Source organism: Microtus oregoni, unplaced genomic scaffold, assembly GCF_018167655.1.
Source record: "Microtus oregoni isolate MIOR12 unplaced genomic scaffold, Mior012 000000F_ref0000247, whole genome shotgun sequence".
NCBI classification, from domain to species: Eukaryota; Metazoa; Chordata; class Mammalia; order Rodentia; family Cricetidae; genus Microtus; species Microtus oregoni.
In genome coordinates, this window is record NW_024543059.1 from 92,723,467 (window position 1) to 92,747,879 (window position 24,413).

The following is a 24,413-nucleotide window of genomic DNA, read 5'->3' on the forward strand; positions in this document are numbered from 1 at the left end:
TCTGAGCACGCTAGGCAAGCGCTTTTCCAGCTGAGTATATCTCTAGTCCAACAAGGATAATTTCTCAATTTTTAGAAAAGAATCAAATCAAATCCGATCCTATCCCTCCTTTAGAGCTCATGCACTTCATGAAAATCTGCTTTCTTTCTTCATGGAGTTCTCCTCCTCCTCCTCCCCCTTCCTCCCCCTGCTCCTCCTCTTCACCCTCTTCCTTTGGATCTACATAGCACTTCGACTCCCCTTATAGCTTATAACCCACCCTTGGTGCAGCAAGAGGCGAGGCTTACCTTGTCTCTGGATCCCACTCCCCACGAAGCAGGAACACAATGTGCTCACATTGAATCTATGGAGCCAGCAGATTGGGCTGCAGGGAGCAGAATGGGGTGAGGAAAGGGCGCTGTGTGACTTCAGAAGATGGTAGGAGTATGCAGAACAGGGGATCCAGGGTCTGTACAGTGACGATGAGGGACAGTCTTGGCCCTCCCAGAACCTGGTCAGGAGAAAGTTCTTTGTTGAAGAGTACAGCAATTGGGAGGGTCTTGGAAATGAGGTAGGTTGAGGAAGGGTGCCAGGGTGTTGGGAAGGACTCCAGACTGCCCTGAGCCAAGTATTACATTCTTAGTAACAGACCAAAGCAGGGGGGAGAGGGATAAAACCTAGAAGCTCAGAGTCAGGTTGGCCCCCCATTCACTTTAACTGTGTAGCCTGGGGCAATATGGCCCCCTCTGGCTCTTCTGATCTGTAAGAGTGGGCCCTGGACTACTAAACTCTGAGGACTCTCTCCCTGTCACCTTCCTCCCCAGGCCTCAACAGCAGAGATAGTCTCTCCAAAGATCCAAAGCTTGTGGCCACAGGGGCGGTGTGTGTGTGTGTGTGTGTGTGTGTGTCTGTGTCTGTGTGTCTGTGTGCTGTATGTCCTCCATAAGCTGCCATCTCACTTGGAGGAGGCAGACGTCATGCAGATGGAGACAGCACCCTGATTCAGAGCAAGCAGGGCCAATTAGATAGTTAGGCCCCAGGGAAGAGTTTTGAGGGACCCTCTCCCCTTTCCTCCTTTGTACTTCCTGTCCTCTTCCACACCCCATTCCCCATCAAGTGATGCTGTCTCCTAGCAACTCAGCTCTGCTGCTTGGAGGAAGTCACACAACCTCTCTGAGCCTCCATTTCTGCACTGACCCAGAAGACTGGGCTACATGTATGAAAGGTCCAGCATTGTGCCTGCTTTCTGGCTGGGAAAGAACAACTGGTCCTCACTGTCCCCCAGGTCCCAGGCAGACGGTCAGTGGTGCTTTGCGCGGGGCTCTAGTGTGGGGTGAGGCCTCTGGGTGGGGTGGGGGGGGGCAAGCTGATGAGGGTGTTGGATTGGCGCTCCTGACAGAAGCAAGGTTTGAGCTGCTCTTTACTGCCACTAAGATGGCCTCTCGGCCTATAAACCTGTTTATTGTGTTGTTATGGAATCAGAAGCTATCTGCAGTTTTTCTTTGGGGGTCCGGGGTGGAGACTGACTGCTGGTTAGCAAGCAGACAGCATGGCCAGGCCCGTTCATTCACTGTGGATGTTCCTGCCACTCTTTTGAGCCTGGTTCATCCGAGGCCCCCAGTTTCTAATCTGGTTGGGAAGGATTTATTTTTGGGTCCCTGTAACCTAGCAATGGGCTCACATGACCAGTGGCAGCTGCAGGCTGAATATACTGTGGGATCTTGGCTCCCGGCAGGGGGTGTGGGCCAGACTGTGGGGGAACAAAAGAAATGGAAAGGCTCTCACCTCTGCCCAGCCCTCTCAAATGGGGGTAGGGGAGGTGGATGCCTAGGGTGCAGGTACCCTGAGGCTGATGTTCCGGGTCTCTGGACATCTAGGGCCTGAGCCATAGTGGGGAGGCCCCAGCTGAGAGCCTGCTCTTTGGGTGTCTGTGATGGGGTGAAATGATTGGGTGTCCAGAGGATGGAGATGGGTACAGAAAGGACACAATGCTGCTGACTGACATGCTGGGGTGAGGCCAGCCCGGAGAATAGGTGGCTTCACAGGCACTCTGTATATAATAATGAGATCTCAGGGACACTCCTGGTCCTTGCTGTCATCCTAACATTTTGCTCCTTCCCTTTGTTTCCCTGTTAAATTGTTAATATTCCCCGGAGAGAGAGAAAGCACACACGAAGCTGCTCTCTGTGCGAAGGGATTGATCGAGCTCTTTCCTGAGAGCAGGTTTTGCCAGAAAGCAGAGGGACCCGAGAAGGAAGAGAGGGTACCACTGAGCAGGGAAGGCACTTTGGGAAGGTGGGGAGGAGCATCCAGAAAGCCTCTCACCATTTACTGAGTAAAGGATGTACAGCTGAATTCACGGTTTCATCCCGGGCAGAAAAGAGTGGATGGGGTGGGGAAAGCCTACCAAGAGAGGAGGATGGGCAAAGATGGGGTCGGCCTCTATTGAGGAGTTTAGGATGGAGCAATCAGCTCCCAAGGCTCCACCTGACCCTCAAAAGAGACATGACACTGTGGGGATGGGGGTCCTCCCCACATCGTGTAACAGGGGTCCCAGGTGTGCACACTAGACCGAGGGTTGCTGGTGGGACCTGGAAGACCACATTCAGTTTCTCTCACTTGGTCTTCTCGTCTCCTCCGTTGTGCTGGAGGGGATTGAGCTGGGTATGGTGGCTCAGGTCTGTAATCTCAGCTTCCAGAAGGTTGAGGCAGGACGATCACATGTACAAAGTTAGCCTAAGCAACAGTGCCAGGCACTTCCTCAAAACAAACAAACAACAACAAAACCCTAAACAAATGGCCTAGAGTAAAGGTGTTATATCAACAGCTACTCTGAACCCTCACTGAACGGACTTCAAGAGGTAACCTCTGCCCCTTGACTGGTACTAGCATTGCTGTTATCAGTTGCTCCAGCCTTAGGCAGTTTCCTCCCCTGCCCGCTGGTCCATTTCCCTCTTCCCAGAGCCAAGATGGCTTCCAGCATCTGGGAAGATGAGTTAGACCCCACCATTTCCTTCATACTCCTCTCCCCAGTAGCTTTTTAGTAGAGGGCTCATGACCTTGCCCTTGGCCCCATCCCAGCTTATTGGCCAGTCATAATAGCTGTGCTAGCTCCCTGGGAAGCATACTCCATCTGTATTATAGCCTCTCTAACTCCCACTAACTCCCCACTAGAGACACTGGGGAGCGAGGCCTTTTGCCTTTTTCACATATGGAAAAACTAATGCACAATCAGTTCGGCTCGAGCTCTCTCTGAATCCTTGGACAGGCTTCTGGGCCCGGTATCAATCTCTGCTTTTGTTTCTTAGTGTCACCTCGGGACTCCAGAGAGGTCATGTGACCAGGGAAGACTGAGAAATCGTTTTATCTTTAAACAGATTTGGGTTCAGATATTGATTCTGGCTTTATTTGGCCCGGAGGAAGTCGCTTCACCTTGTGCCCTCTTTTTCCTTGGAGGCAGTCGCTACCTTAAACACTGGCATGAGAAACGAAGATGTCATGGGTCATGAGTCTGCCACTCGTTAAGAATCCAGAGACAGTGATTGGTGGTAGCCATGATCTCTCACCAGGTTTAGGAAGTCAGTTCTCTTGTCCAACCAGGCTGGCTGGTGGCGTGCGCTTTTAATCCCAGCAGAGGGAGGCAGAGTCAGGAGGATCTCTGAGTTCAAGGCCAGCTTGGTCTACGTAGCAAATTCCAGGACGTTAATACAGAGAAACCCTGGGGGGGGGGGGCAGGGCAGCCTGACCTTCTGAGTCCCCTGGGTAAATCACTGGTTTTATGACTCCTTGTCTAGATCTAGTAAACAATTCTAGAATTCCCTTGGAGCCAGAAGGAGGTGTTGAATGTGCCTGTGTCCCCCTCCGAGGCTCTGGGGGCAGACAGCTTCAGATCTGATCTGAATTCCTTGTTCAGGCTGGAGGCTCTGCTCTATTGGGGGTAGACTTGGAGGGATGTCTTCACTTCCAGAGTTTGGATGCCTTGGGGCTGAAGAGTTGACTCAGCAGGTATGAGCACCTGTTGCTCTTAGAGAGGACCCAGGTTTGGTTCCCAGCAGCCACATGGTAGCTCACAGCCATCCATTAACTCCAGTTTCAGAGGATCCAATATCCTCTTCTGACCTCCATGGGCAGCAAACACGTGTGCAGGCAAAACACCCCCCCACACAAAACAAACCTAAAAGAGAAAAAATACTGAGTCCATATTCTGGGGAAATCATAACTTGCCTTGTTAGGCACCTGTTCTCGGTATCAGTCACTAACAATATTCTTCAGAGCCAGCAGGAGGCCAGACCCCTTCTCTCCCGTCTAAGGGTTTGTCACACAGTCTTGACACTTTGTGGGAGAAGTGCCCACTGTCCAGCCCAAACGCAGACCACCCGGAGCCTTCCTGGGAATCTGGCTTCTACGCTGCCTCCATGGAGCTGAGGTGCAGATGTGCAAAAGGTAGTTCAGGAGGTGTTAGATCCCCTGTCTCCATAAACCCTCACAGGCATTCCAAATAAACATCCACTTTAGGAAAATAATGGGGGTGTGCTTGGGGTGGGGACAAATGCAGGGTCAGATCCCACTGCCACCCCTTAATCTGTCTGCTGTATGAATGTGTTACTTTCTGAAAGAGTCAAACCGTGAATCCACCTCAGGAGCCTCAGCTTTCCCTAGCTCTAGTCTTGGAGTTCCGGCTGCCTATACAGAAGCATCTTGGTTCTGGTATCATACAGAACCACGCCATAAATAATAACCCTGTCGGAAACCTCAGGCGCTATCTACCCCGTAATTCTATTGAACAGCTAAGAAACAAAGGCCAAATGGAAATGACTGGCCCAAGGTAACTCAGCTGTTAAGTGCCTAGGGCCTTTTCTTTACCAGGCCAATTGGGAGAGTTTTCCCTGCCCGCTTGCCTTTTGAGACACAGTCTAGAATCCTGAGGGAAATGTGAGGAACGGAGCTTTTTGAGCACCCTGCCTGGAAGTCCTGAGGCCCAGCTGTTTGCTCCAGAAGTGGCTTTAAGGGGGCTGGTGGAAAGCAGGAGGCCACTAGGACCCAGAAGCTCTCTGAGCATCCTGCTCTGCTGGCTGCCTCTCTCCGCTTACTGCAGTGGTTCAGGCTTCAGCAGCCTTGGAGAAGCATCAGCTGAGTGGAGCTATCACACAGGATCTGGGAGCTGCTCAGCAAAGGTAGGAGTTGCCGACTAGGCCAGGAATGGAAGCCAGACCCAGGGCCTGGTGGTGAGGGCTGCAGAAGGGTGGTGTTCCAAGGGGTGGCACACCCTGTGGTATGGTGGGCAGTTCTGTCATAGGCTGGGGTCCCAGGTGTCCCATCTCTAAAACCTAGGAATGGGAGATTGGTCATCTCCTGCTAGCAAGAGTAACTGCATCCTGCAACAGACAGCATTCTCCGTCTGCCCGGCTCTGTGTCATAGAGATAGGTCCCCACATCCAAGGAATAGGCCCTTCGGCATTCCAGGATGATGGGCATCTGAGTCCTGGGCGTGGGCAGCTCTGCTAGGGAGAGGTATTGAAGGTCCCTGGAGATCTCCCCTGGCCTAAGAGGGGCCATATTCTTGCCCGAAGGCCGGCCCAGCTCTGATCTTTGGCCCAGAGGCTCTGGATGTGAGACCCAGGTATGTGTGAATCCCAACAACACCTTTGTGGCCTTGGGCTAGGCACGTGTGCACATCCTACATCCTGAAGTGAGGATCTCTGACACTCGATCTTGGCCCTGCCAGAGACCAGACCTCGGAGCCTATAGGGGCAAAGCCTTCCAGGTCCTGAAAGGTCTTGGAGGTGGTCCTGAACGGGGTAGTGGGAGGATACGTCTGTGGAGGGAGAAGGCGTGATGACATGAGCTAGGAGTGGAGTCAGGCTCCTTGGATTTCCCCTGTGAAGCCATTACACCACCACCCTCCCCTCTATAACCGCCCATGAATGAAAGAGTACCAAGTAGCCAAGTATATTGGTCTGTCTGTTAGGAGGTAAATTGGAATCCTGGAATTTGAAGCCACTGTCAAAATTTTGACAAGACCGGTATGTGTGTGTGTGGTGGTGGTTTGGTGGTGGTGGAGGGGTATAAGAAAGAAAAATGCCCAGTGCTTTCTTGCCCAAGGCTCCATCATGGCTGCATAACACCCCTGTGTGTCCGTGTGTCCACATGAAAACCGTGCCTGCTCTTCTCAGCCAGGGATAGTAGCTAGGCGTTGCTGGATTGAACTCCTCATCTTTTAGACCCCACTCTCAGGTAGAATGAATATGGAGAGTAAAGGGTAAAGATGCATCATCTAGTATTTCTTTGGGGCATTTTTTTTCCTGGTAGACTGTCTTATGAGAATCTGACATCTCCCTGGAGAGATGCAAGTCTCTAGGGCAATTGTTCAAAGTTAGGGAAGCCGCAAATCCAGGAGCCTGGGCTAGCCTTCTCAGAAGAGAATCTCCTGGCTGGCACACAGATGACTGACTGAATATTTTGGGAGTTTGTATTCTGGGGCCAGGATTCGATTAGTCAATTTGAGTTTGATTCAACTCACAGGAATTGCCCTGACCACGTAATGCATGCAAGGCATGTAAGAAGTTGGATTAGTGTGAGGTTTATAGTAACACCCAAACCTATGGTGATTGTAGAGTAACTTTGAGAGAAGTACGGCTCTGGCAGGCTGTGTGGTTCTCTTCACTGCAGTTATAGAAATGAAAGATCTTTCTTTAGAGTGGAGCAACCGCCAGGTGCTCCCTATCCCAGGAACTCACAGAGCAGTAAAATGCTCTACGTCAGAAGCTCCATGGTCTTCTAGGCCAACCCTCCCATTTCACAGTTGCAGAAAGAATGGTCCAGAAAACTTTTAACTTGTTTACAGAATGGCCGGTCTGTAGCTTTTCTCTACACTGCTTGACTCAACATAGTGTACTGGGGAGAGAGATATATATCCTCATATATCCTAAAATATATAATATATACATGTATAGATATGCATATATTACTCTGGGGACACCTATTTCAATTATGAACAAACTTCATGTGAATAATGACACATAAAATGGACGCAACCTGCGTCATCAGGAGAGGTGGGAGGTGCTGGTTTAGTCTGGTTTTCTCTGCTTTCTGTGTACCCAATTCTGCCGTCTAAGCCCTCTGCCCTGCCCCCAGCACCTTCACCCCGTTCACAGGGGCATCCGCTCTCACCCTTTGTTCTGTGACCATGGGAGGAGGCCAGAACCAAAAGTGCCTTGGGCTGAGATGCCCTTCCTCCACCAGCTAGGACATAGGACAGTCACCCGAGTGGCTAAAGAGCAGGTAGCTGAGCTGGGCGGTGGTGGCACTTGTTGTTAATCCCAGCACTCTGGGGCAGAGGCAGGCGGATCTCTAAGATTGAGGCCAACCTGGTCTTCAGAGTGAATTCCAGGTCAGCCAGGGCTACACCGAGAAATTTTGTCTCAAAAACAAACAAAAGAGTAGGAAGGGAAGGACAGCTTTCCAGTGGCGTGCGCCCTCCGGCCGCGGGAGTTCAGGAGTAGATGAGCTGGCGTCCCTTGCAGCTGGACATTCTGTCTTCACCGCAGCGTCCTCATCATTCCCAAACTGGCAGCTTTTGTTTGGGGGTGATGACGTCAGGAGGGACTAAGGCACAGCTGTCCTTCCTGGGCGATAACCTTCGAGTGGGGAAGAGATGTTAGTAGGGTCTGATCAAGCTTGACAGTGATGTACTCAATTTATGATTCTAGTCGATAGGGAAGCTACTTTCCTGCATAGCAAGGGATAGCAGGCAAAAGAACTGTCCCTGGGGCCAGGCTGCCGGTGTTGTGTGTTTTGGGGTTCTCTGGGCTGCAGGTCTATCTGTGGAGAAATGGAGATCCTACTGTGTGTCCATAGGATCGTGTGAGGACGAAGATGAGTTGATGGCATGGAGTGCGTAGGACACTGCGTGTGCCGTGCACCACGTGACCATTGCTCCGTGGGATCAGTGCTGCTCGTAAGCAACCAAACCAGACGCTGTGAGGTTATGAAATTGGTGTTATTCCTTCTTTTAACAGATGCCTTCGCGAGGAAACTGGAGTCCAGAAGAGTTGCAGAGTGAGTAATGCCCAGACCTGGACCTAGAAGCTGAATCGTGTTCTCCTACTCCCAGTTCTGACGAGAAATCAGAGAATTCACACAAGGCACCCTAAAGCCAGGGCACTGTCTTATTAGACTACTCAGGACCCTGGAGAAGGGAGACAGAGGATTTAGAATTGCCCTCAAAAGGGAAGAAAAACATGGAGAACTAGAAAAAGGGGGAGAAAGGTGCCACAGACCACTCTGAAGGTGGAGCACTGCATGTGAGGATCCGCCCCTCGCCAGTGGGCCGCTTCCCTTCACCAGGGCTGACTGACCCTGGGTCTACCGCCTGACAGAAACTGGACACGAGCTTCTGAGTTCAGAGCTGCCTGGCTTGGCCACTACAGAAGAGCCCTGTTTGGAAGGCTGTGATAAAGGCCTGCCCTACAGACTCCAGTGCAAGGCCCCCAAGGAAATCCATCGGGAAGCCTAGGCCTGGGCTTTACCACCCAGAGCTGAGGAGTAGGATGGGGGATGGGCCCGTAACAGAAAGAGCCCTGGGTGTCCTCTTTCGACCCCATGGAGTCCTCATCCATCCCCCAGTCATCAGGAAACACATCCACGTTGGGAAGAGCCCTTCAAACACCAGGTCCCTCTACTGCCAGCGGGGTCCCCGAGTTGGGACTGCAGGACGTGGCTTCAGAATCCGTGGCCCTCTTCTTCATGCTCCTGTTGGACCTTACTGCTGTGGCTGGCAACGCTGCCGTGATGGCTGTTATTGCCAAGACACCTGCCCTCCGAAAATTTGTTTTCGTCTTCCATCTCTGTCTGGTGGACCTACTGGCTGCTCTGACCCTCATGCCCCTGGCCATGCTCTCCAGCTCCGCTCTCTTTGACCACGCCCTCTTCGGGGAGGTGGCCTGCCGCCTCTACTTGTTCCTGAGCGTTTGCTTTGTCAGCCTGGCCATCCTTTCGGTGTCTGCCATTAACGTGGAGCGCTACTACTATGTGGTCCACCCCATGCGCTACGAGGTACGCATGACACTGGGGCTGGTGGCCTCCGTGCTAGTGGGCGTGTGGATAAAGGCCCTGGCCATGGCTTCTGTGCCAGTGTTGGGCAGGGTCTCCTGGGAGGAAGGCGCTCCCAGTGTTAACCCAGGCTGTTCTCTCCAATGGAACCATAGTGTCTACTGCCAGCTTTTTGTGGTGGTCTTTGCTGTTCTTTACTTCTTGCTGCCCTTGATCCTGATCTTTGTGGTTTACTGCAGCATGTTCCGAGTGGCTCGTGTGGCGGCCATGCAACACGGGCCGCTGCCCACGTGGATGGAGACGCCCCGGCAACGCTCTGAGTCTCTTAGTAGCCGCTCTACTATGGTCACCAGCTCTGGGGCTCACCAGACCACTCCACACCGGACGTTTGGGGGTGGAAAGGCAGCAGTGGTCCTCCTGGCTGTAGGAGGCCAGTTCCTGCTCTGTTGGTTACCCTACTTCTCTTTCCATCTTTACGTGGCCCTGAGCGCTCAGCCCATTTCGACAGGACAGGTGGAGAACGTGGTGACTTGGATCGGCTACTTTTGCTTCACCTCCAACCCTTTTTTCTATGGATGTCTCAACCGTCAGATCCGGGGCGAGCTTAGCAAACAGTTTGTCTGCTTCTTCAAGGCGGCTCCAGAGGAGGAGCTGAGGCTGCCTAGTCGGGAGGGCTCTATTGAGGAGAATTTCCTGCAGTTCCTCCAGGGGACCTCGGAGAACTGGGTTTCCAGGCCCCTACCCAGCCCTAAGCGGGAGCCACCACCTGCTGTTGACTTTCGAATCCCAGGCCAGATTGCTGAGGAGACCTCGGAGTTCCTGGAGCAGCAACTTACCAGCGACATCATCATGTCAGACAGCTACCTCCGTCCCGCCCCCTCACAAAAGCTGGAGTCCTGATGGACACTTGGAGGGAAATAAGGCTTGGGGCTGGTTTACGATCTTAAGGACTGCCTTTTCCAGCTGGCTGGGGTTTGGGCTGGGGTCTCTGGACTTAGCTTTTGCTTGGTGTTTCCTGGGTCAGGACCAGAGTTGACAGGATGGACATGTGGCAAAAGCCTTGGACTTGGCTGTGCTCTTTGACTATTGGGGGAGGGAACCTGGGTTTGGTGAGACGATGATGAGAGAAAAGGGTCACAAAGGTGAGGCGACACCTTTCTACCAGTGAACTTCTCATGCCTCAGGAGACAGGGAAACTTCCTAAGGGCAGGTGTTGGAGCAGCAGGCTAGGAGCTGGGGACCATTGAGGTTTACTTCTCTCTGGTGTAATAGTTCAGGGTAATACTTACACTAAAACAAGGGAAGGGAGTGGCCCACATCTTCTCACTTACTAAGCTAAAAAAAGAAAAAACTGTAGCCAAGTGTCATCATGAGTTAACAGATTCCTTTTTAAAGTTAAATGTCTAAGATTTCTCTTAAAGTGAGCAGACCAGTAGGGTGAACTCTTTTCTGGATTTTGCCAACAGCGCAAGAAAAAATTGCAGTAAGGGTAGTGGGGGAGAAGACAGGAAAACTCTCTGCAGCTCTCTCCTGTTCTCTTCTCTGCATGGAGGAGATGAGGTCTGGGTCCTGATCTCAGCACAGACAAACACGAGACAGGCTGCCCCTTTCCTCCCTGCCTTTTGAGTAGCTAGACTAACTGGGGGATCAGAGAGCTGAGGGTGGATACTGAAAGGCCAGGTAAGTTACTCTGATCAATAATACTGCCAATCTTTTCTTTCCAGGACTGGCCTCCCTGATCTCTCTCCTCATGGCAGTGACCCACTTCCAGCCCCCTGGACAATCGGGTACAAGAGACTAAGGTCGGGCAAGGGGAAGGGTGGGGTTTCCACAGTCCATGAAATGCCTCCCTCTCCTCGTTCATTGCTCTCAAAATTAGCTTCTGTGATAAAGACTTAAATGTGTCTCCTACCTGCAGCCCTGGGTTGGAGAGAGGGCAGAGAGTTGGGCTTTGCTGTTTATTGATTAAGACTATAGGAACCATGTTGGTTAGTATCAGCAATGGTATTTCCAATGGAGAGGGATTAATTGCAACCTAGACAGGCTACCTATCTGGAACCTCCTGTCCATTCCACTTCCCGCAGTTGAATACCAAAGGATCAAGGTAGAATTAGAGGGTGATGTGGTCTACACCTGAACAAATTTCTGGTTCATAACAGAAATAACAAAGGGGGAAAGTGTGTTGGAGTGGAGTAGTTTCCCCTTTGGACAACTAATAAATTTTATGATAAAAGTTATATTGATATCAACACTGACTCCTTCAGTTTTATTCAGTGTGTAGCTGAATGCCAGCATTCGCTGGGACACACACAGATGATGTGTGGTCTCTGCCTTCAAGGAGTGCATAGTCTAACTTGATCAGATATTTGTATTTTTGTAGAGCATGTAGATCTGATAAAGTAGTACAATGTGGAGAATCTATCCATGGTTCTGACTTCTGAAAGTCCACTGAGTGATACACAGAGCCTCCCTGCAGACTGTGCAAAGTGTGGGGAGTGGAAACAAAATGCTCTAGCGAAGGAAACAACCCATCTGATGAAACCTGGCAAACAGCTTTTCCCCTTTTGGATTAGGTGAATTTCCAGTCTGTCTTCCTATCTTTTGTGTAGTCTTCTAGTCTAGGGCCTATTACACTGGGGAAATCCCTTAGGAAGTATACACAGTAAGGAGTGTCCTTTTATCTTCAAAACCATTTCTCCCTCTCTTCCTAGAGGCTGAGAAATTTCCTTCCTACTGTATCATAAGGGAAAAACTTTCATAAACCATGAATCCACCAATTAGCTAGTAGACCCAGACAATGCCAGAAGATGGCAGTGTGAGCCCTATAGAAACAGGAAAGGCCTGAGTGTGTGTGTGTGTGTGTGTGTGTGTGTGTGTAAAACACTGCTTGGCAGCCATTTTGTTGTTGTTTTTTTTTTTTAAACTTTGCCCTCTGACCCTTGCTTCACGTAAAAGGAAGGGTGACGTTCAAGGGTAGCTCCAATTCATACTGAAATACCCAACACTAAGACCTTGCTGCCATTAGCTAGTAAGTGGCATATAAGAATTTGCTTGCCATTTTTTTTTTTCCTGGCTGTAGGAACAGATCATAAAGGAAGTAAAACTTTTTTTTGTATTATGCTGAAAACTTTCTCCTCAACTTTTGCTATAGCCACCGTCCAGGAATTTTCTAGTCATCAAGATGCATTGGTAAAGTTCAGAATACAATCCTTAGCTCTGGAAAGGTCTTCTGGGAGCAACAGGATGAGACAATCACCCTGTCAGTTACTGTTGCCTACAGCTTGGTATTGAGGTGATAAAAACTTGAGACTTTCTGTTGGGTGTCCCCAAGCAATGCCCTTCTAGAGGCCTGGTAGAAAAAGAGGTGTTAAGATCAGCTGGATGTACTCATTGTGTGGACATGGGAAAGCTGGTTAATCTCTCTGAGCCTATTTCCTCATCTGTGGCGATGGGGGTCGATATTACCTACCTCACAGGGTTGTTGTGAGGATTAAGAGACGAGACATGGAAACACCTATACCTGGCAAATAGGTATTCAATAAATGTGTTTCCTCTTTCCCCTGGAAGTGATCACAAAGGAAAAGCAGGCTCTTTCTTTTTAATGGTCATTTGGAAATGAATGGGCGACTTTTTAGACTTGGAATTGATAAGCATTATGGTGAAATGGATGAGGTCAATCTTCTAATTAAATGGTTCTAATTAATTAATTTTCACTGTATAGACCTTTCTGTCTGGAATTTGTATTTTAAATTTTGCTTCTGCTGAAGAAATATGTTTTAAATTCCAGGGAAGGGCTCAAGGGCTGCAGAAAAAGGTGCTGCTTCCTAAAAGTGGTGAGCCACTGTGGGGCTATTTGGCAGTACAGGCATTTCAGAATTATAAATACATCAGAACCTTGTGAAGGTAAATCTTCAGGCGATACTAGAGAAACAGCTTTTACTAAACCTCCCTTTTGCTGTGGCTATCATGCAGGAACTCTCATTAAAGAAGGATGCACTGGTTTGCATCCAGACATGGGACTAAGTACCTAACACAGAGCCCTTGGTTTATATTGGAGAAAGGGAAGCAGCGAAATGTTATGAATGAACTACACCTATTTTCCATGTTCTATTATTTGCTAGAAGTCGAGTGATCCTTTGCCAACATAGGAGTGCCAGGCAAACGTACAGCTCACAGAAAATTCATGCTTTGCGGCAGAAGGACTAAGATATCCTTTAAGGGCAGGAGGAAGCCTACTCCTCCGCATAATGGGGTGTAGCGTGAGGCATAGATGGAACCAGGCTGGGCAGTTTGTTCCCATCTCAAAGAGCAGGCTGGGACAGCTTTGGCTGACGTATCCAACATTCGGCTTTGGGCAGAGACCCGGGCTCCACAATCACTGATCAAAAGGGTTTTTCTAGCCAGGGAGACTTTTTCCCGGTTAAATTTCCAGAGGGGTGTGAGCACTTATTTAGGAATCCGGTCCTCACCACCAAACCTTCTGTGCGACCTCAAGAGGACACAGCGAGCTGGAAGGCCCTCTTTTGCTACACTTGTGCCAGCCCAAGAGCCCAAGAGCCCAAGAGGTAAACGGGTATTAAGGCCGGGAGGTGCGGAGCGACGGATCACCAGCACTTCACGAGACCGGCCAGACTCCCGGGGACTTCCGCTTTCCGTACCTCTTTCGCTTCGCACCGCCACAGTGCTCCGAGTGGTAACGGCCGCTGGGCGTCGCCGGAAGTGTCGTAAACAGTAGATATCCGGTTCTTCCGGGCTCTAGGGGAGCTGACGGAGAAGGCCACCGCCCAGCCGAAGACGCGTCTCAGCCGGTGGAGTCGTGGTTCCCGCGGTGTGTGAGTGAGCCCGGGCCCGGTCCCCTCTCCCGCCGCCGCCATGGGCTGCACGTTGAGCGCCGAGGACAAGGCGGCGGTGGAGCGGAGCAGGATGATTGACCGCAACTTGCGGGAGGACGGGGAGAAAGCGGCCAAAGAAGTGAAGCTGCTGCTGCTCGGTGAGGGGCGGGGGGCGGAGCTGGAGTGCTAGAGTCCCGAGAGCCCGGCCCGGGGAGTTAGCTGAGCTGATGAGGGGTCTGGCTAGGCCGGCGGAAAGGACCCCGAAGGGACTGGGAGGGGATGCCCGGCATAGGGCGGGTTTTGGCCTTGGTGACTGAGGCCCCGGAAGGCGTGGGGATTTCAGGTTGGAGAGGGTGTAACCGGCCTGGGATGGTGCTTAGCAGAGTTTGGGAGTTTGGAGCCTTGAGACTGTTGAGAATCCGGGAAAGGCTCATAAGGGAAGGGACCGATATTAAGGAAGGCTTTACGTTGGATTGGAACGTGCTGAGGAGGATAGTGTGTGGTGTCGGATGGGCTTGTCCGGGGTTTGTGAGTTTGATACCTGATGGCAGGATAAAGCTGGGAGGATTGAATGGTGAGAGAAGCTTGGACAGAGGGGTCAAATAAAGAACCTGCTGTTTGTAAAAGAGCACACACACACACACACACACACACACACTACTGTTAGTAAGGTGGATTGTCCAGGAACATATAGGGGGAGGCAGGTGAAATAAATGAGAAGTTCTTAGGTATAGAAGAAAACTTGGGTGTAGAGTCCGGCTTACTTTTTCAACTTTTCCTATCTTAAACATTCTCTAGAGGTTTTGTAACTCCTGTTTTTATTAACGGGATAGGGATGGTGTAAGCTGAGAAAGTGGAAAGAATGCCATCTTTGAGGTTTGTGATAGATTAGTGGGCACTAGATTACAGTGGTGACGTTCTAGGAATGATGTGCATTGGGAATAGAGTTAGAACAGGAATATATGGAATGGGGGTGTATTTACTGTAAAGATTTGATAAATTTGCGGGAGTGGTTTATTATTCGGTTTTTAAAGTAAAAATACTGGCTTCCGGACTACAGCACGCTGCCTTATACTCAAGTGGCTTTTATACATAGTCAGACATGTTTTAGTCAGGATAATTGAGTTTTAAACTTCAATAGGCCCAGTAGATCAAGTAAAGTCCTCTGGTGTTAGCTTACCAATAAATCCAGCCGCCTTCATTATTCATATTTCTGAGGAATCTGTTCGGTGAGAATATGTACGAGTCACAGTTCTGTAAGCAACAGAACTTGTAGATAGATTGAGTTCCAAGGAGTCACCGGAGAGTACCAGTTTTCCTTTGCAAAGCTGCAGAGGACAGCCGCAGCCACCATAATCTCAGACTCACTCTGTGCTCTCGGATGTGCTGGGAACTGTATATATTGTGGAAGCTCTACGAGGCAGCTTGAATATAAAGAAAAGGTTACTCGATGGAGTTTGAGTTTCCAGAAGATAGGAAGTCAAATCATAGTTCTGGACTGCCAGTGTCTATATGGTAGGCCTCTTCTGTCCATGGTTCCTGGTACTTAGCTGGTATTTAAGTATTTACTATTGAAGCTCGTGGTGGACATTGGTTCACGGGGGCATTTCAGAAGTAAGATAGAAAACACCCCACTTGCTAGTTTTCTGGCTTTGAGACAGTTATCACTATGTAGTCTAGGTGGGCCTCCAATTCTCCATCCTCCTGCGTCAGTTTCCCCAGTGCTGGGATTACAGCATATATCGCCATATCAGTGACATTAGCGTTTTCTATTTTAAAATATTTTTTTTTAATTTCATAGCATTGTTTTGCCTGCACATATGTCTGTGTGAGAGTGTCAGATCTGCTGGAACTGGAGTTCAGTTGTCAGCGGCTGTGTGGGTGCTGGGAATTGAACCTAGGTCCTTTGGAAGAGCAGCCAGTGCTGTTAACCACTGAGACATCTCTCTAGCCCCTGACATTAGCATTTTCTATATTGATCAGTCAATTATGAAATTAAAAATGTGCCCTTGTCTTCTGTGATTTGCTTTATAGTGACCATTGAAAAAAACCCTAGGCAAGCAGAACTATCCAAGACCTTTAATTAAAAAAAAAATTAAACACACCATAGCTTAGAGAATTTGAAAAGTTTAAGTAAAAGTCAAAGTACTGAAATATTTGTGTTGTTTGTTTTTAACCAACTTTTTTTTTTAAGCATTTTGTTTTGATTTGAGACAGAATCTTGGTTTCAAAACTCATGAGATCCTGTATCTGAGATTATAGGCGTGTACCACACCATGAAATCTTTTTTCCCTCTTAGGATTTTTTTACAACAATATTTTGAGCAGATTAAGTCAGTAAGTTGATGTAGGTTGGAGAAGCAGCTGGTCTTACCTGGACTGTGTAGTAACGCATATGTGAAGGTAAAACGATCTTTCTTGGGACTGGAAAGTTGGCACAATAATTATGAGTATTTGCTGTTCTTACAGAGGACCTGGATTAGGGTCTCAGTATCCACTGTCTGTACGCATGTACTTGATACATATTCATACATGCAGATTCAGAACTCAGACATAAAATTAATAAATTTAAAAACTTTTAAAAATGATCTTTCATGATACTTTAAGTAAAATTTCCCTATATGGTATATAAAAATACCTATATGGTATTCAGTTACCTCCTTCTACTCTTCTGACAGCAGAAAGTTTCCTTAGGTACTTGGAAGCCATCTTTACTTCAACACTATGAGACTATCCAATTTAGTTTAAATTGAAATCTTCTCTTGACTCTCCTGGTTTGTATATTTTCTTTTGTATGTAGTGATAATTTCATGTAGTGATTGCAGGCAAGATGGGCTTTGAAGTCAGAATGCTTCAAATTCTAATTTGTGTTTACTGGCTGCAACCTTAGGAAAGTATTTCCATTTGCCTCAGTTTCTATACTTTCAAGGTATAGAAAGTAGAGATTCTTCAGAATTGCTGGGAGGATTGAACATGATAATATAAAGCAAAACATGCAGTGAATATTAGCTGTTTATTGTTAAAAGTCAATGTTACAGATTAAAAGTACTAAGAAGTTTGAATTAATAAGTTAATACAGGTTTCATTACTAAGGAAGACTTCAGTATTGTAATTGCCCCTTTGGTTTGAATTTCCTATAGATGCTATGGGGAGATCTTGTTATGCCAAATTGCTATTTAAGCAGCATTTGCTCCTGAACTGTATAAATATTCCCAGCCAGTGTGTATAGCGTGGGTGTAGGTGTGCTACTTGGAGTTGTGTGTTCAGATTTTAAGTCTTGTTTTGAGACAGGGGCTTGTGGCGTGTGTAGCTCAGATTACCCTGGAACTCTCCTGTCTCAGCCTTCCAGTATCAGGGTCGTAATTATGTGGCATCATGCCCACCTCTGAAAGCGTTTTACAGCTTCTAGATACAGCATTTGAAATAGTGTTTGGACCGTTTTGGTGTATGTCTCTGCAAATTTCTTCAATTTAATAATTTGAAGAGAAAAAAAAAACATTTGCAAGGTTTATACCAGTTCATTATTTAATAACCTGTAACACTTAACATTTCATTTTCATGGCATAATCTTGTAGGAAAGATAGCTTCTCAGTCTATGTCATGGCGTCACAGAAGTCGAAAGGTGCTAGTGTAATGAGTGAGAACACGGCTTTTGGGTTCTGACAAAACCGAATTAAGCTCTCACCTGTGTCTACTGGTGTGAAACTCAGGACAAATCACTTAACCATGTGAATTATGTTCACTTATGTAAGTAGGGGTGATTCCTCTGTTCCATAAGTGAAATGACGTAATGTACATAAGTGCTTAGTGTTGGTGTCTAGAAGATGAGAATCAGTGAATGGCACCCTCTATTAGACTGCTTGTGAGGTCTGTCACTTTAGTTTCTGCCCCTTGACATTCTTCATGTTGATATGCAAAGATCTTCAATTCCTAATCTTGTGCCGATAATAATTTATTTTATGGCAAACCTATTTATGCAGAGAACTGGAATACTATATTTAAATTTTATGTCATACAATTGATTATTCATAATATTTAGTTAGCAAATTACTGATAGAATGTGGTTATTGAAAGCAAGATTCTCCTTTGATTACCCTGTAAGTGTAGTAACGAGGAGCGGCGGGCTGCATCCTGCCGCCTGGCTAGCTTAACCCCTGAAATAATCACACAGAAATTCTATTAATTAAATTACTGCCTGGCCATTAGCTCTAGCCTCTTATTGGCTAACTCTCACATCTTGATTCAACCCATTTCTAATAATCTGTGTAGAACCACGAGGTCGTGGCTTACCGGGAAAGATTCAGCATGTCCGACCTGGCATCTCCACGGTGGCTCTCTCTCTGACTCTGCTTTCTTCCTCCTACATGTAAGGGTGATAGTCTTTATAATTTTTGCCACCTATTAGGAGAAGGTTTGTAGAAGCCAAATTTCTCATGAGGATTTATCACACCTGGAAGAAAAAAAAAAGAAACTGAAATAAAAAGAGACAAGCACTGAAAATAAAGTTTCTTTTTAATAACCTTATCTTTGTGTCTTTAAATAATTTTTTTTAGAAGCCAGGTGGTGGTGGCTCATGCATCTATTCCCAGCGCTCAGGAAGCAGAGGCTGCTGGATCTCTGTGAGTTCGAGGTCAACCTGACCTACAGAGCTACTTCCAGGACAGTCAAGCCTACACAGAGAATCCCTGTCTCGAAAAAACAAAACAGCAAAAATGTTTAGATTAACTTTTTACGTGTGTGGGTGTTTTGCCTGCCTGTAGGTAGGTGCACTGCATGTGGGCCTCTTGCCCACAGAGGTCAGAAGAGGCTTTCAGATCTCCTGGATTTGGAGTTAAGGGTGGTTATGGACCACTGTGTGGGTGCTGAGCCCTTTGCAAGAGCAACAGGTGCTCTTAGCTGCTGAGCCGTCGTCCAGCCCCCTCTTGTGCCTTCCTGTGAGTGTATTCATCCCTCCCACAGTGTGAGAGCGTATCACCTCTCCATGTCCTGCCTGGTTTCTCTGCTGCGCTGTTGTAGGCGGTGATAAATATGGAGTAGGTGTTCATTGCTTAGAAGATTTACAGGGCATGTGACTTCCGAGTTGAGGCTGCAAGTGGGCTCTTTTAAAAATAATTTCAGCTGATTACACTTATATAACAGTCTTTTAGTTTGGGGCAGTTGTTTCTGTTAAGAATGGTTCTTGATGGGGAGGTCTGTTTCAGAGGTTAGTGAAACTGAGCTTTGTTCCTATTGCTGTTCTGAAGTGGGTACGCTCTGTCCCTGTCATTTTGAGATCTTATGCTGTTTTTGATGTCACCTTTAATGAATACATGAGTGCATGCACGCACGCACTCACACCCAGCGTGCTTCTCTTTGTCCTTTAGGCAGGAGAACTAGGGATTTCTCTTTATCTTTTGTTGCAGGACGTAATAAAATCTAAAGATGTGTAAGGAACAGGAAACAGACTAGGATGAGTCAAGGAGGGCTTCATAGACAAGACGTAAGTTACTAGGCAGCATTCGAGGATAGGTAGAAAATGAAATAGAAGCAGGTTGCATGCTCATGAATTATAATACCTCCTCACTCACTTCTAGAGCAGACTGTCACTGTCTGCTTACACGGCTTCGTGAGCTAAGTCTCTTCTTCGTATCATCTTTTTCTGCTTCCAATACTCCTCATCCTCCACCACATACCAGCCTCAGCTTTGGCTTATGCTGAACCTTTCCTGCTTCGCATACTGCCATGCCTAGTAGTTGTCTTGTTACCTTGCATGGGCTTCCAGGATCCCTAATGCAGATTCCTGGGAAAGTATCAGCTTGGTCTAACCTTGTCAGGTACCCACCAGAGTTTTGGTGGCTGCGTGGTAGAGTTGATGGAGTATCTCGAGATTACAAGGCTGACTCAAGTGTCGAAGGAGGTCAGGTTCTCTAGGAAAAGAGTATGGCTAGAGAAATAATGATTAATGAATGACCGTGTCTATCTCTAATAGACGTTCATTAAATCTAAGTTGGACATAGGTGGAAATACTGAAGAACCAAGCCCATCGCTGCTTCAGTTTCTCTCTCATTCATATGTGATTATTCTCAATGTTAAGTTGTCATTATGTGTAGTTGGCAGGTAGGTTTAAATTCTCCTGAGATAGGATGTCTTGTTATTAATACATCTAACCCAGAATAATTTATGTCACCTGGATTAGTTACCTTTAAATTAACAGTTAAAAAATACAGACAACCAATGGGTTTTTTCAGGGACTATGCTTCATCACTTCTGGTTTCTCTCTAGCTAATGTTTCTGTCTACTACTTTTAAGAAAGAGTATTGGGCTGGGCGGTGGAGGCACATGCCTTTAATCCCAGCACTTGGGAAGCAGAGGCAGGTGGATTTCTGACTTCAAAACCAGCCTGATCTACAGAGCTAGTTCCAGGACAGGCTCCAAAGCTACACAGAGAAACCATGTCTCAATATGATGTTTTCTAGCTCCATCCATTTGCCTGCAAATTTCAAGATGTCATTATTTTTTTCTGCTGTGTAGTACTCCATTGTGTAAATATACATTTTCCTTATCCATTCTTCAGTCGAGGGGCATTTAGGTTGTTTCCAGGTTCTGACTATGACAAACAAAGCTGCTATAAACACAGTTGAGCACATGTCCTTGTGGCACGATTGAGCATCCTTTGGATATATACCCAAAAGTGGTATTACTGGGTCTTGAGGAAGGTTGTTTCCTAATTTTCTGAGAAATCGCCACATTGACATCCAAAGGGGCTGTACCAGCTTGCATTCCCACCAGCAATGTAGGAGTGTTCCCCTTACCCCACATCCTCTCCAGCATAAGTTGTCATCAGTGTTTTTTGATCTTGGCCAGGTGTAAGATGGAATCTCAGAGTTGTTTTGATCTGCATTTCTCTGATGAGTAAGAATGTCGAGCATTTCCTTAAGTGTCTTTTAGACATTTTAGATTCCTCTATTGAGAGTTCTCTATTGAGAGTTTTCTGTTTAGGTCTGAACTCCATTTTTTTTATTGAGTGAGGTAACCCAGACCCAGAAAGACAATTATCATATGTACTCACTCATAAGTGATTTTTAAACATATAAAGCCAAGAAAACCAGCCTACAAATCACAATCTCAGAGAACCTAGACAACAATGAGGACCCTAAGAGAGACATACGTAGATCTAATCTACATGGGAACTAGAAAAATACAAGATCTCCTGAGTAAATTGGGAGCATGGGGACCATGGGAGAGGATTGAAGGGGAGGGGAGAGGCAGGGAAGGGAGCAGAGGAAAATGTACAGCTACTTTTCTTACTACCCCGATCTCTATATAAGGCAAATAAACTTGATTCTGCTCCAATACCAAAAAAAAAGAAAGAAAGAAAGAAAGAAACCCTGTCTCCCCCCCCCCCCAAAAAAAAAACAAAGAAGAGTAGCGGGGTTGGTAAAACCTTTGCTTAAAGGCTTTGTTAAGGGGTAGGTAAAAATATTTGGCAGTGCAGCTTTAGGGGCACAGATAAGTTAGCTCCCTGTGCTGTCCTTTTCTTAAGGCCTTCAGTTGGGCTTAGTTTTTCCCTTGGGTGAAGCCTCAGGGGAAGTGAAGAGAGAGCTGCTTTACTCAGGAGTTAATGTGATAATTGTAAGGACCAACTTAAGATGGGGGTCTGGTACTGTGAAGGATGCAGAGCCATGGGCACTGATTTGTCCTGATGATTAGTTTTAAAATGTGTTTTCTAGCCAGCAGAATTTAATATATTAGTGTTTGTAAACCTCTTAGAACTGGTAACCCAATTCAGAAATGGAGACACCATATAATACAGGGCATAAAGCTTCAACCCTGTGAGATTGAATCTAATCTCTAAACTTTATTTTCCCTTCTCTGAACCAGTGAAGTGGGTCTTAGGGAGTCCCTTGATTGTGAATTTATATAATTTAACAAGTTATAAAGAGGACTGTTTTGTGTTATTTTTTCTATTTAGTTCGGTTGAAGTTAGTTTAACATCCCAGACCTGCCTAGGAAAACAGTTGAAAACCAAAGACATGCATTATAAACTGCCCATGACGGAAATGTTCGGCAGAGTACAGAGAAAAGAAATTATTTCAGTATTTCGTTTTCTCTGTGTTGTCTTCATTTTTGAATAGCTCTTGTGCAGGCTCTAGCAAGTTGCTCTTCGTTATCTGTCCAGGTTATCCTGTTACCTGATTAGTGATCAGCTGTATCGTTGCTGTAATTCAAACTGTTTGAACCGAACAACACTGTTAGGGCCGGTTCAGTTGTTCTAGTTTGGATATATTACTCTTTGTAAGTGGATTTCCTTCTGTTCTTCAGTTGTAACAAAAATTAATATATTCAATGTAAACTAAGCAAAGGAGGAAGGTGCTTGAGAATCCACATTTGACTGTCCCTGAATAATTTCTCAGAGCTTAGAAATAGATTTTGGGAGGAGCTGGTCTTCACACCTGAACCTCCTTTGGCTTCCACATAATGTGGGGTAGCTCAGTGGTTAAAAGCTCTAACTGCACTTCCAGAGGACACAGGTTCAATTTCCAGTGCCCCTGTGGCAGCTCACAGTTGTCTGTAACTGTGGTTCAGAGAATCTGGTATCCTTAAAGAAACACATATGCAGGCAAAACAACAATGCACATACAATAAAATAAAAATCTTAAAACAAGAAAGACTAGCTGGGCGGTGGTGGCGCACACCTTTAATCTCAGCACTTGGGAGGCTGAGGCAAGTGGATCTCTTGTGAGTTCAAGGCTAGCCTGGTGTGTGAAGCGAGTTCCAGGACAGCCAAAAGCTGTTACACAGAAAACTCCAGTTCCAGGGAATCTGATACCCTCTTCTGATCTCTCTGGGTACCAGACAAACATGTGGTACACAGACATAAATGCGGACAAAATAGTCATACCCTTAACATAAGTAAATGAAGAAAATTTTTAGAATAAAATATTTTAATAAGCTTTTTATTTTGGAGTAAAAATATTTTACAGAAAAATTGGAAGGATAATGCAGAGAGTTCCCATGTACTCTTCTACTAGTTTTCCTTAGTGCTGACTTTCTCAGTAATCACCATGGTAAATTTATTGTCACCAAGATATTAATGCTGTTATATAAATGTTAACTTTAGTACAGTATTTAAATTTTGCCAGCTTTTCCACTAATGTTCTTTTTCTGGCTAGGGTCAATCTAGCACGCTACACTGTATTTAATTAAGGCTTTCTTGAGCTCTGTGGTTTCCGATATTGTACTGTCTAGCAGGAGACTCATGTATTATTTATGATTATGCATTTCTGATTGTCTTTTCATAGACGAAGGTTCTTCCTTCATTCTCCTTTAAAAAAAAATTTTGGCACATTTATGTAGCCAGGGTGGCCTTGAACTTGTAATCCTCCTGTTTCAGCTTCCCAGTGGTGATGTGTGGAATGCATTTGATTATAGGAGTTGGTTTGGAAAGGAAGTTCTAGGAGACATGATATTTGAGATGGTCTTTGAAAGAGATACAGGAACTCCTTTTGATGTGGTTTGTGGTGCTGGAGATGGAGCCCATACTAGGGATTATTCTACCATTGAAGTGCCCACCAGCTCTAAAAGTGCGCAAAGGCACCAGACACGAGTGAGCAGGCAGATTGATTTGACTTGACGACTGGTATAGAACAGGATGCAGGAGATGATCTTCCTGTCTTTGCCATCCAGGTGCTGGGATCACAGCAGTGTACCACCACAGCTCGCTTTAATTGAAACATTTTAAGGTTTATTTTTTTTTAATATTTATTTATTTATTATGTATGCAATATTCTTTCTGTGTGTGTGCCTGAAGGCCAGAAGAGGGCACCAGACCTCATTACAGATGGTTGTGAGCCACCATGTGGTCGCTGGGAATTGATCTCAGGACCTTTGGAAGAGCAGGCAATGCTCTTAACCGCTGAGCCATCTCTCCAGCCCCTATTTTTTTTAAATTATGAGTGTGCACACACGCATGCTTAATGCAGGTGTTAAAGGCAGTTGTGATGCCCAACATGGGTAGTGAAAGCCAAACTCTGACCTGCAAGAGCAGCAAGTGCTCCTTGACCCTGGACCATCTCTCCAGCCGATATTTGAAACATTAAAAATATTTAACATTTATAATTGTGTTGAGGTGAGTGACAGGGAGAATTTGAATGCAGGTGTTTGTAGTGCACCTGTGGAAGTCACAGGTCTCTTTTCCATCTGGGTGCCAGGGATCCAACTCGGGTCCCCAGCACAGTGTGTGCTTTTACCTGCTGAGCCATTTTGCCGATCCTTCATTGAAATTTTTAGTAGCTATTTTAAGCTCTGTTTTATTGTACACACAAATGCATATGTTTCTCAGGGTCTAGAGACTTTGCATTGTTCTTACTACCAACTTTTTTTCTGGAGGTGCCACCACAATTAATATTGTCACAAAAGATAAAACAGATGTAGTAAATTTGTGTATGAAACCCAGATTTCTTTGAACTTTGCAAGTGTTTATATGGTAAAAGAAATTGAAATCGAAGACTTTGATTTTGTAGGCCTTTACTCATTTTCTAATGTTTTAATGTCAATGACTCTTTAGAGTATG

The 24,413-nt window shown here is 46.5% G+C and overlaps 2 protein-coding genes across 3 annotated transcripts in view; both read left to right on the forward strand.

Annotated features, from left to right (window-relative positions):
* The first annotated feature begins 5,091 nt into the window (after positions 1–5,091).
* On the forward strand, positions 5,092–12,724 carry Gpr61 (G protein-coupled receptor 61). 2 transcript variants are annotated; one of them, XR_005974308.1, is made up of 3 exons: positions 5,092–5,153; positions 7,998–10,172; positions 10,755–12,724. XR_005974308.1 is itself a non-coding variant. In XM_041651083.1 (2 exons), the coding sequence occupies exon 2, from the start codon at positions 8,581–8,583 to the stop codon at positions 9,928–9,930; it is 1,350 nt and encodes a 449-aa protein (XP_041507017.1). In that variant the 5' UTR covers positions 5,092–5,153; positions 7,998–8,580; the 3' UTR covers positions 9,931–12,724. The 2 variants fall into 2 exon arrangements, 1 of the variants encoding a protein (XP_041507017.1); XM_041651083.1 differs by having other exon boundaries at positions 7,998–12,724.
* A 1,044-nt stretch (positions 12,725–13,768) lies between these two features.
* Gnai3 (G protein subunit alpha i3) overlaps positions 13,769–24,413 on the forward strand; it is a 39,147-nt gene continuing 28,502 nt past the window's right edge. Inside the window, exon 1 of the mRNA XM_041649558.1 lies at positions 13,769–14,020. Coding sequence (XP_041505492.1) covers positions 13,903–14,020 — 118 coding nt within the window. The 5' untranslated portion in view covers positions 13,769–13,902. The remainder of the gene's footprint in view (positions 14,021–24,413) is intronic.

What these genes read in the sequence shown, in the direction of transcription:
- Gpr61 (XM_041651083.1), top strand. Translation starts at nt 8,581, where the DNA reads ATGGAGTCCTCATCCATCCCCCAGTCATCAGGAAACACATCCACGTTG.